This window comes from Sander lucioperca, chromosome 6, assembly GCF_008315115.2.
Source record: "Sander lucioperca isolate FBNREF2018 chromosome 6, SLUC_FBN_1.2, whole genome shotgun sequence".
Classification (NCBI taxonomy): Eukaryota; Metazoa; Chordata; class Actinopteri; order Perciformes; family Percidae; genus Sander; species Sander lucioperca.
The window spans coordinates 37,017,684-37,029,727 of NC_050178.1; the positions used below are offsets into that span (position 1 = coordinate 37,017,684).

At 42.2% G+C, this 12,044-nt stretch overlaps 1 protein-coding gene across 4 annotated transcripts; it reads left to right on the forward strand.

Moving 5' to 3' along the window:
- Positions 1–554: 554 nt before the first annotated feature.
- On the forward strand, positions 555–10,878 carry LOC118495230. Of its 4 annotated transcripts, XR_004897549.1 has the most exons (5): positions 555–704; positions 6,345–6,623; positions 7,947–8,039; positions 9,345–9,415; positions 10,593–10,763. XR_004897549.1 is itself a non-coding variant. In XM_036001920.1 (4 exons), the coding sequence occupies exons 1-4, from the start codon at positions 635–637 to the stop codon at positions 10,787–10,789; spliced, it is 633 nt and encodes a 210-aa protein (XP_035857813.1). In that variant the 5' UTR covers positions 555–634; the 3' UTR covers positions 10,790–10,878. The 4 variants fall into 4 exon arrangements, 3 of the variants coding, with proteins under 3 accessions (XP_035857813.1, XP_035857812.1, XP_035857814.1); XM_036001920.1 differs by lacking the exon at positions 9,345–9,415 and having other exon boundaries at positions 7,953–8,039; positions 10,593–10,878; XM_036001919.1 differs by lacking the exon at positions 9,345–9,415 and having other exon boundaries at positions 10,593–10,869.
- The last annotated feature ends 1,166 nt before the right edge of the window (positions 10,879–12,044 follow it).

Here is a 12,044-nt window from a genome sequence, read left to right on the forward strand (position 1 = left end):
AAATAGCTCACGTTACTGTATTGTGTCAACAGTTAACTTCATTTAATATTGTATGTGGCGGTTTTCTTTTGCGGGGTGCAAATGTTCCACCAAAACAAGTTACAACCCAGAGTTTTGTTCTCCTATTCCAGAATGAATCTGTGGTTTAGCCATACCTTACTTCATAATCAAATTATCAGAAAGTATTAATCACACTTTACCTGGTTGGTGATCCAGAACAGCTGCATTTTGCTGCCAGCTCACAGTATCTCCTTTCTGTGCAACATTTAGTTAATTAACTTTTAAGAAATTGCAGTGGTCAGGAGATGGAGACATTTTGTGCAACAGTAAAGTTGAAACTGTGCAGTGAATTTAAGTGTTAATTTGAGGCTCTGAGGTTTTTATTTAATAACAAGATTTAATGTCCGTGTGAAGATGAAGAGCTTTTTGCAGTTTGCACACATTATGAGCAGCTTTTGTGCAGAATGCATGAGTCATAGTTACTGTATGTGAGGATGACGCTTTTATTCTGAAGGATTTGTGCCGGAGGTGTTGCTGATGTTGCAGCAGTACCCATTAGGAGTGGCTCCATCTCTGTTATTAGAGACGTTGTGATGTTAAAGTGATGTTTGATCTTTAGGAGACATCGACAGAGATGGAGCTTCTTCCTCTTCTGTGTCTCTGCCTCCTGACTCGCTCTGGAATCACGTCTGCTCAACTAAACAGTAAGAAAACTGATCATTACACTGAGTAATGTATTTGCAAATGTAATTGTTACAATAATGATAAGCTAAAATAGAAACCAAAATATGACAAGTTTATTTTTATTTTTTTAGTTTATTTCGATCATATAAATACATAACATCACTTACATAACATAAATGGTAAAAAAAAAAAAAAAAGAAGGTAAGAAACAGATAATTACACTGAGTTATATTTTTCCAAATGTAATTTTATTTAATGTAATTGTTGGTAATATCTGTAAACATGCAGAGGTCTGGAAACATTATTGATCAGGCTGCTCAGCTGCTGGACATACACAAGATCTCTCTTGTATGCTCTTTAATACCATGACAACAAAGTTGTAACCATCTGTAATGTTCTCAGTGACGGAGACATTGTGCACTTCACACTGCCTTTATTCTTTTCTTGCGAACCACACGTAAAAAAAACCAAAAAGCCACCCTGAGAAGTACGGTGGCTGAGAGTAGACATTAAGAATAAAACTAAAGCCACACTTCTGAACAGCGCCCCCAGCGCTACACCAATACATTACATCTCCCCCTCTTCAGAGAAGGACATACCGCAATTGTAGATAATGGGACAGCATTCTATAATAAGGCTAACATTAGCACAAACCTATTCAAATATTATATTAGCACATAACCAACGGAAAGAAAGTGTGTAACTTAACTTGTTGCTACAACTCTCACAGTAGCCTTACTTAGCAGAGTAAGTCACAGAACATGCTCAATTCCTATTAAACTTTATAAAAGAAACAATCACAAATCCAGTCTTTGAGGGGGTTTCACCACTCTTCCTCGTTTGGTGGTGTATGACCCGGAAGGATGAACTTGGCCAGAGTCTAGGAGATTTCCAACAGGCGAAGGCAACACTCCACCAGGGAAGACCACCTCCTGGCCGGAAGCAGCCTCAGCTGGTTCAGTCCAGGGCTCATCACTCGAGAAGTGATGTGACTGATTTGCTACAGCTGTGCTCTTGCGAAGTGGTTGACTGTTACGGCGAAGCTCTTTGCCGCCACAGTCCACAATGTATGATCTCGGCGCACTGTGTTTCTCAACAACAACTGCTGGGGACCACTTTGATTTCCCAGGGTACGGTTCAACTCTGACCTCTTGTCCAGGTGTTAGTGGTGGGCGTTGTTTAGATGCTCTGCTGTTGTCATAGTAGAACTTCTGGGACGATTTGGAGTTGTCCAGCAGATGCTTTATCTTGTAGGAGTCGTAGGACTTTGGGACAAGCAGCTGTTGAGCAGTAGGCAGTTTGTTTCTGGGCCTTCTACCCATCAACTGCGGGCGTGTTGTCCTTAGTCAGATCGCTTTTGTGGGTTTCAGCAGCCTTTTTCAGGGAGTCAAGCCTGACTATCAAACCTAAGGCTTCTGCTGTGGTTCCACTGAGCACACTTTCTTGTGTAATGTTCACAATCTCAAATTCAGCAGCAGTCTTATGGGTTTTATAGTGAACTGTTAAATCCACTGCAGCAACAGGTCTAAGCTGGTGGTTGGAGTAGGTGCGAAGCACTGTTTTGGAGCATTTTAGCTCACCCTTATGGAAAAGTCTCTGATAACTGTCCAGCGTCAATGTGTTGCATTTTGCACCTGTGTCTATCCTGAATGTTACTGGCTGTGACAGTATAGTGACACACGCTGTCCACTTGTCATCCATTGATGAGCCTGCAGCATAGACTGGAGAAACAACTTGGTTGATATTAATGCTCAGAATTTCCTCATCCGTCTGTTCACTTGCTGGTGACTCTACACACATTGTATGCACTGCACGCTTACGACACACAGCCATCCAGTGATTGGGCTTGTTACAGTAGGAACATGTTGAGCCTTTAGCAGGACACTTGCCTTTGTTCCACCTGTGATCCGACTGCTTGCCACAGCTCGTGCAGTTAGCCGTAATCTTCTGCTGCGCTAACCTGGGACGATCTGGATAGTGTGTCCGTTTATTGTGGTTGAACTTCTTGGGTTTAGCTGACACTGTAGAAACCTGTGAGCATTCAGCATCATCTCTGACTATTTTCATTTGTTTCTGCGACATCTCATACTGTTGTGGAATCTCCAAGGCTTTGGCTAATGTCAGATCCTCACCTCTGTCCAATAGCCTTTCCTGCACTCTTTTTTCATGCACTCCGGCAATGATGGCGTCAATCAGCATGTCATCCGGTTCAGCATATTCACAGTCCATAAGAAGCAGCTTTAAGTCCTTCACGAAGTGGTAGAAACTCTCACTTGCTCCTTGCTTCCTCTGCTTAAAAAGGTGACGAGCTATCCTCTTATTTTTTCTTGGTCTGATGTAGCTTTCAAACTTATCCAGTACCTTAATATGATCTCCTTTCTCACCATCCGCCCATTCCAACGTTTTGTAGACTTCTCTGCCTTGTTCACCTATCCACGTGCCGAGCCAGCCCGCCTTCTGCTTAGCTTCTAGCCCCGACAGCGGTCCATCAAAGACGAATGTGGCGTGACTTCTAAATCTGTCAAACTCTTTATATAAGTCCGCGGCATCCCAGTCAATCCTCGGGTGTTCAAACTGCGGAGTAGCCATAGCTACACGTGTTTAAAAGTCTGTGCTTGACAGAATTCTGACACCATGTAATGTTCTCAGTGACGGAGACGTTGTGCACTTCACACTGCCTTTATTCTTTTCTTGCGAACCACGCGTAAAAAAAACCAAAAAGCCACCCTGAGAAGTACGGTGGCTGAGAGTAGACATTAAGAATAAAACTAAAGCCACACTTCTGAACAGCGCCCCCAGCGCTACACCAATACATTACACCATCAGCCCAAAATTTGTCCAAAACAAGGCTACTGTACTAACGGCCGTCTGCTCTTCATTATCTGTATTTTGCCCAGTAGGCCTAATTGTTTCTGAAAGACGGTGATTCCACTGTAGAAACAGGTAACATTTCCTCCACTATGTATGCTGCCACAAGCCCATTTATCTCTGCTCTGTTTACCTACCTGTTGGTAAAACCAAGTCTTGCTGCTGGACTGGTATCAGTGGCGTGCCAAGGCACTTATCCCATAAACCTGTTTGAGTCGTGACTCACTCGGATCTTTCACCCGTGTCTTTAAAGTCTCTAGTAACATTAATTGGATCAGTTGAGTCCTACTACAATTCAATCTAACATGATAACAGCGCCACACACAAACCTCTTGCAACATTAGCTACTGCTAGTCCTAGCCATCTTAGCTGTCAAAAGCTTTATAACTTACAATTACGTAGGCAACCACACAGGGCATGAAATTGGCACCCGCCCACCCGCCAAATGCGGGTAACTTTTGTGATTGGCGGGTGAAACTGTCAATCTACCTGCCACATTGGCGGGTAGCCAATGAGAATTGAGTGATTCAGACTCGTAACTATCGGTAAGCAGGGTACACGGTTGCTTACCGGCCTGGTCCAATCAGGGGCCCGCATCGCTGGAAGACACTGATTGACAGCCGGGGCCCCCTATCACATTTTCATTACTAACACAATCCCAGCATCCCACGTGCAGCCACTGACCAAGCGGGAGTGAGAACGGGTCAAATTCATTTCCTAGTTTCTGATATGAAGACGAGACGTGTGTGACTCGAACATCTCACATTTACCAACAAAACATACAGCGAAACATGCAAAACATTTCAGACCGTCCTGCCAACCTGTAGACATTTTAACATCAATGTACGCTGTGACGTTTTTTCACTCTAAAGTCAGCGGCTGCTGTTTCAAATTGTTGGCTCTCTGCAGCGGGCGGGACTGCTCCGTTTCCCCCGCGACTGACGTGCACACACAATCACACACAAACACACACACAGACACACACACAAACACACACGGTGGACGCAGGAAAAAACGCAGATGAGATGTACAGGATGACCTAAATTGAGGACAGCTACGTTATTGTAAGTGCAATGATAAGTTAAAGTACTTTATTAAACCGTATGAATGTGTGTCCCAGGCCAGGATAGGAAATGAACTAACAATGTAAAGATCAACAAGCCACTGACAATGACAGATATGTTCATATTTGATTCATCCAATAAATTATTTTGTGTCTTAAATCCACCAGCCTTTTTCATATTTTACCAACATTTGCAGAATCCTGAGCCTTTTTGGTAAGGTTCCTAGAAAATCTCAGCCCAGAGTAATTAATTAATAGTAATAAGTATTATTCTCCCCAAAACAAGTTTCTTTTTTATTTATTTTTTTATTTTTAAGAACTATACAAAAAACATTCATGTGTTATGGTGCGCATTCACCAGTGTTTTGTTGTTGGCGTAACGAGCCAGCACAGGATTATCAAGGCGGGCCCCCCTACTACAGCACGTGATGATGGCACAATGTCCACCAGTAGGCTACCATCAATAGGACAGGATCATAGAGACACAGCAATTCCTGTTTTTCACCTTCATGATGCAAAAAAAAAAGCGGCTGGTAAAAAGTCCCTGTGGCAGGTGGATTTAAAAATCCACCTGCCACAGTGGCTGGTGGTCAAAAAAGTTAACTTCATGCCCTGCAACCACAACTCCACAAGTCAAGAGAGAGAGACAGTCCGAGACAGGTTATAGGAACTTCCCGACCCGCAGACTCAGAGCCGGAAACATTGCAAGCTCGCAGACCATGGGACTAACTCGAGGACTCATGAGTTCTTGAGTCAGTCAGTCAGTCAGTCAGTCAGTCAGTCGTGTGAATCAGTCGGCTACGTTGTCGTGAGAGGATCTGTAGCAGACGAGCGAGTGAAGTCTCTCCTCGAGTCAGGGTAAAAAGCAAATCCACAACAAAAGCCATTCTTTCACTACTGAAATAATATGCTTATAGGTGTATAGATGTAGCATATCAAAATTAGGTCGATTGATTTAAAAAAAAAAGTTTTTTAATTTATTCACTGCGGGCATTTCTCTGTTCCTGTTTGGTGAGTCTGCACCGAGTGAATCCACAGAACTTCCTACTACGTTAGTGGTTAGAGACAATGGGCTAGGACTGCGTTTCCTTGGCGATTTTAGCAATACTGACTCAAGTGACTTGCACAACCTGGATCAGTGTAGTGAGTGACTCAGAATAACCTGAGTCCTTAAAAGGAATCGAGTTTGCCAGACCTATCCCCTCAGGATCCTGGCCACGGGAGCGCGCATGCTCTCAGAGAAGCAGAGTTTCCCTGCTGCGCTTCAAATTCACCTCTTAAATAGAAATAATAGCGACGTGAATTGTTTAATGCGTCGTTTTAGTATTGTGGATTCATCGACCGTGTCTTCCAAAGTAACACGAGACTCATTTTACAAATCGCCATGCACCTTAGCTAGATAGGCCGACCGATCTCTATCTGACTTGACATTACATGCAGGTTTATGAACAATATTTTTTCCTATAGTCTAGCTACTTTTTCATCTGTCCATCCTCTGTGGGTGTGGTCTGAGGATGGCCTGTCTTTGCTAACTTGTCCTGATCATTTGATTTAATATGGCTTTGCAATGAATGGCTTTTGCTTGTTCACCTCTTAGCCATATGTGTTACAGTGGGGAAACACAATATATCAGAAAAAAAACGACTGTTAAATGATAAGAGTCAGAAATAGTGTTTGCAGTGAGAAGTGCCACTACACATATTGTCCGTTTTACACATTGTGTTCACAGGAGCAGCTCCAGAGCCATCTGTCAAGATACTTAATCTAACAAACAACTCAGTGCTGCTGCAGTGTGAGGTTCAAGATGCTTCTCCAGACCTTAAAGTAGAGCTGCAGGACAGTGCTGGAAACACACTTCCTGCTGAGGAGCCCCAGGTCTCAGAAAGAGGAGACAGATACTACATCACCCTCCAAACTACTGTGTTCAAGACCGACAACTTCAGCTGTGTCGTCACACAGGAGGAAACCAACCAACAGATTTATGCTCAGACCTTTGTGCATATCAGTGGTGAGTATATTTATTCAATATATAATAATTCAAATTGTTGGTTATTCTTTTTCAAAATGCACAAGTTCAAAATGTTTCAAACTGAGTGAAAACTTAACACTTAAACTGAAATGTTGTAGCTATATTTACACCACTACGTTTTGGTTTAAAAACAAATATCTTTTCCTACGTTTAGGCCTCGCGTCTACACTACTGCGGCGTTTCCGAGCCCCTAAAACGGAGACATTTGGAAACACTGCTGCCCCCATTTTGGTTTGAAAACTCCGGGGTTGCATTGTAGTCTGGACGGGCACAAACGGAGACATTTGGTCATTCAGTCTTATCAGTTAGGTAGATTACAGACCTTTCAGTAACAGTTCCACCTCGCCGTCGGTCCAAGCTAATAAATCCCTGCTCTTCTCCAAAGTATTTTCTTTATTTTCAACGTATACATCCATGATTTTTAACCCCAGAGTAACGTCAGATGGACTCCCAGTCTGTTTTCTGCCGTTGTTGCCTTGTAGTCACATGTTACTTTCAGCAACAGTTCTACCTCGTCGTCAGTCTAAACAAAGAAGAAATTGTCTTATTTTCGCCATTGTTGCTCCTTTTACATTAGTAAGGACAGAGATTAGTTCTGCTACTGGAGCTAAAACTCTAGCCTGGTCCTACCAGACTCTGGTACATTTCATTTGTACAGAGAGTCTGGCCTCTCTCCATTGACAAGTGTTAACTTCCTTGAAGGCGGGTATTCTGTTGAAGTTTAAAACTATTGGATCTGCCCAGAGCCACTCTGGACCTGCCATAACCAATCGCTAACGTTTGGTCGTGACGTCGGCTTAGCATCGGTAGCGTTTGCCTTAGTCAACTCCTTCACCACTAACGGAGCAAACTGGAAAATCAAACTGTTCCCGAACCCCGTGGGGAGGAGGGCCACAATATCATGGCCACCAACACAACTCAGTAAAGATTGTTCTTGCTCGGGCTTTAACTTCTGGATATTCGGCAGCGTTGCCACAACGGACCGAATGGCTAGCACACAACCTCAATGTCATTGTTCTAAGCCACTCCCTCTGTTCGCTGATTGGACCGCCAAAGATCTGACCGGAGAAAACCCAAGATTATACCGCAAACCCAAACGGTGTACTGAAGGAAAATGAAAATTGAGCGGAAGAACGTAGGAGGGCGGAGCCAGGCTACTAAAACTCTTGCCCGGAGATGTTTTTTTGGCTTAAAACGCTTCTTTAAAAAACAAAACATAGTGTAAATGTAGCCTTACTTTCTGATTTACTTTCTACCTGCCATCATCAACACTTGTTTTTAACAACTGGCATTTGTTTGAAGGGGCAGCTTCAGCGGCAGACTCCTCCGACGAAGACTCAGAAGGACAAATGAGTCTACGAAAGGGTCTAGGCGGGAGTTTTTTAGGAAGGCTAGGTGAGCTAAGTATCTTTTTACCTTTTCAATCATGTGTACATTTTTTCATTCCTGTTCGTGTTTCCTATCAGCCTCGGACATGTTCACAACAGTACCAGATCCACACCACCCTTATCTATCCCACCAGCTCCACACACCCAACAGCCAATACATCCACCCCTGCTGCTCTCTCCTTGGCCTACTCAAACACCCAAGCCTACTCATCACCCCCAAATGGAGATTTTCTCTCTACCCACTGCCACATTTTCTTCCACTGTCTTTTAAATTTCACATCTGGTACAATTAAACATTGTTATCTACCGTCCACCAGGACCTTTGGGAGAGTTCTTGGAGGAATTAGAGGTCCTCCTTTCAAACATCCCTGAAAATGCCCCTCCACCTTCTCACCTTCTCCAGTCCATTGCTTCCGGCCTTCCTCCTTTTCTCACCCATCTTATTAACACCTCCTTGTCAACCGGCTGTTTCCCCAAACTCTTTCAAAGAAGGAAGAATGACCCCTCTCTTCAGAAAACCCACCTTCAAGCTGTCTGAAGTAAACAACTGCAGAACTGTCTCCATTCTTCCATTTCTCTCTAAAACACTCAAGCATGCTATCTTTAATCAACTCTCTTCTTATCTTCACCGGAACAACTTTCTTGTTCCCCACCAGTCTGGTTTCAATGCAGGAAACTCAACTTCACACTTCTAGAGCAGCCTCTCTCTCCATTGGTTTGTGGAGATGTGCTATGAGTCGTCGAGTTTGCCGTTACGGGCGCAGCCATCCTGGTTGCGGATGTGACAATTTTAGACGAGAGGGAGGAGTGAGGGAGGAGCCACGTTACGTTTCACATCATAGCCACACCCTAAAACACCCCCTGCTGTGGGTCACTTTCTCATAGACTTCTACAAAAACCAACCTCCTTTTGCAACCACACGTGTCGCCCCCTGCTGGAATTCAGATAGAATGCAGGTTTAAGGCACTTCCGCATTTGCAGCACTTCGCCGAACCGGATGCTTTGTCCATTAATATTAACAGTCACACACAGTGAACCAGTGGATCCTTATTTCCACCCTTCAGGGTTTGGTGTCTCAGGCTCGGCACTCTCTTTGCTCACATCTTACCTCAAAGACCACACCTACCGGGTAACTTGTAGAGGATCTGTGTCAGAACCGTATCTACTCACAACTGGGGTCCCTCAAGGTTACGTCCTGGGTCCCCTCCTCTTTTCTCTGTACACCAACTCTCTTGGTTCTGTTATTCACTCACATGGCTTTTCTTATCACAGCTACGCAGACGTCACCCAACTAATTCTCTCTTTTCCCCAGTCTAAAACACAGGTAGCAGCTCGCACCTCTACCTGTCTGACTGACATCTCTCATTGGATGTCCACACCAAGGTTATTATTGGAAGCAGTACTCAGATTCTTTACCACTGAAAAGAGGGTTGGGTTGTTTTTTTTGTATAAAACTGGGCTGTCTACACAGTACAATGGCGCTTTTATTTATTTATATATATATATATATATATATATATATATACACACATAAAGAATCAGCTGGTTAAAGAGCAAACAAGTATTATATATCATGTTTTATACATATGTAAGATGAAATTAATTTTACTGTATATGTCTGATGAATGTAGTGAAGTAGCATCAAATGGAGATACTCAGCCAGCACTTATTGGTCAGATGTGTTTGGGGGGCGGGAGCAAAAAAGTAAATACAGGAAGCAGGTCCTGTGTTCTGGACTAGTGCATATTTCTCTCATCTCTATGGTCAAACCAGCTAATTTCATTTAAATAATCGTACATTGTTTCGTGAGCGACTTGATAACGTCGACACTCTCTATCATTCTGCTATTCGGTTTGCCACAAATTCCCCTTTCAACAAACTCCACTGCACCCTTTATTCACTAGTCAACTGCTGCTGCTAGCAACTGGAATGCTCTGCAAAAGATTCTTAAACTGAACAAACTAATTTCCCTTTCATCTTTCAAAAACACCATCTAATCCGTGTTCACCGACATATGCAGTTGCTTTTCCACATCATAATTTTCCAGCTAAACATTTGTATGTTTTCTCCCTTTCTTATTCACCCATGTACCTGTCCACTTCTCTCGTTATACCTGTTGACTGCTGTCTGTGTTGTATTTTAAATTGCATTTTATGTAATTTTAAACGGTATGTATATATGTCAGGCCCCCATAAGAACCTGTTCTTAATGACTTGTGCTATGCTTACTGAGACTTCGCTCTGCTCTGCCGGCGTCTGTCTCCAACTTTTGCGGCAGCTGGTTTGACCACGGAGGTGTGAGTGACAGCGAGCTTGACCGCAGTCTGTTCTGTGAGAGAATCATTGAAGCTGCTACAGTTTGCTGCTTTGCAGCATCGCAGATTGCAAAGCACACCTGACAACAGGAGACGCTTGGATCAGACTGCAGAGTATAGTTAGTGCGGTTCAAGGTTGGATCACGTTCTCACCACAAACAAACAGCTCTAGAGTTTGTCCAGTCTGCTGTATATGATCTGTGTTACATTCTGAGTGTTACATTAACTTTTTATCTTCCGTTTCAGGTTTTCGCAATCGATGGATCGGTGGTATTTTGGTAATTGGTTTTATTGGCGCCACTCTAGCTATGATTGCAAACAAGCTTTACCTCGTACTAAAACAATTAAAGGTAAGATTAAATCATGTTTTGTATCAACATATTCACAATGCAAAGACGTTTCGACTGATTATTTATATGAATCTCATGTTTACAGTCTTTTAGACAGTTTTATCTTCTCAGCTGTTGGTATTTACACCAGGGTTTGGGTTTTATTGAATATAACTTATATACTGTATATTTTCTTCCTGCAGAAAAGAAGAGACAATACCAAAACACAACACAATGATCATCATTAATTAAATGAATAGTTTGAATTTCACAAAGCTCAGTGTCAAGTCATAAAACGGCCCACTGGACTGTTGTTGAGGACGTTATACTGTAGCTTTGGTAACTTTCTATGACGCCTGTCTCTATAATGCTTTATAAACACAGTTATAATGTGTTATAATCTGCTTATAATGCTCTATAAGTATAGTTATAAGCACTTGTGAATAATCATAATGCTTTATAACTATAATCATAACACACTATCAAGCATTTTTAACCCATATCTCATGCACTCCCAGGTTAATGCGCTTCATCTTCTATCCAAACGTTTGAATAAAAGATGAAATATGTCAAACTGTATGTTGTGACTGTTGTGGATGTTTCTGTGTTCAAACTTTGATAAAAGAAACAAACTACAAACATACTTCTGAAACTAAAACATGTTTCTTGATCGATTGACTGTTTGGTAGGTTATTTAATGATATGACGATTTAGTGACTAGAGTAATTTTCAGTTTTGGCCACTAGGTGGAGGTCTTCCTTCAGTTTTAGGGCAGCTTGTGAGCCTCACTAGTAGTCCAATGTAATACAACTGAAGGGTTGGTAAAGTAACTTTTGACTGGAAGGTATAATAATGGTTTTACTACAGAAGAGGTTAATTTGGGCTAATGTGAAAAAAATATTTCAGTTCTGATTTTTAAAGGGAGATAATTCTGATTATACAATTCTTATAGAAAATCCATAAACATGGCTAAAGCTGTGAAGATTAATGGATTAGTTGTCAACTATTAGATGAATCTCCAACTATTTTGATAATCGACTAATCGGTTTGAGTCATTGTTTATGAAAAAGGGTCAAACTTCTCTGATTCCAGCTTGTTAAATGTGAATATGTTCTAGTTTCTTCTCTCCTCTGACAGTAAACTGAATATCTTATAACAAGCATTTGAGGCCGTCATCTTGGGCTTTTTGGGAAACACTGATCCTCATTTTTCACTATTTTCTGACATTTTAAAGACTAAACAACTAATCGATGAATTGAGAAAATAATCAACAGAATAATCGGCAGTGAAAACAATCGTTGTTGCAGCCCTAAACATGGAAATCAATCATCTTCTTCCCTCTTCATCACTGGGTCTAGAACGCAGCTTC

What these genes read in the sequence shown, in the direction of transcription:
- LOC118495230 (XM_036001919.1), top strand. Translation starts at nt 635, where the DNA reads ATGGAGCTTCTTCCTCTTCTGTGTCTCTGCCTCCTGACTCGCTCTGGA. An exon ending in CACGTCTGCTCAACTAAACA is followed by an intron (nt 705 to 6,344) that starts GTAAGAAAACTG and finishes TTGTGTTCACAG; the next exon opens with GAGCAGCTCCAGAGCCATCT. An exon ending in GAGTTTTTTAGGAAGGCTAG is followed by an intron (nt 8,040 to 10,592) that starts GTGAGCTAAGTA and finishes CTTCCGTTTCAG; the next exon opens with GTTTTCGCAATCGATGGATC.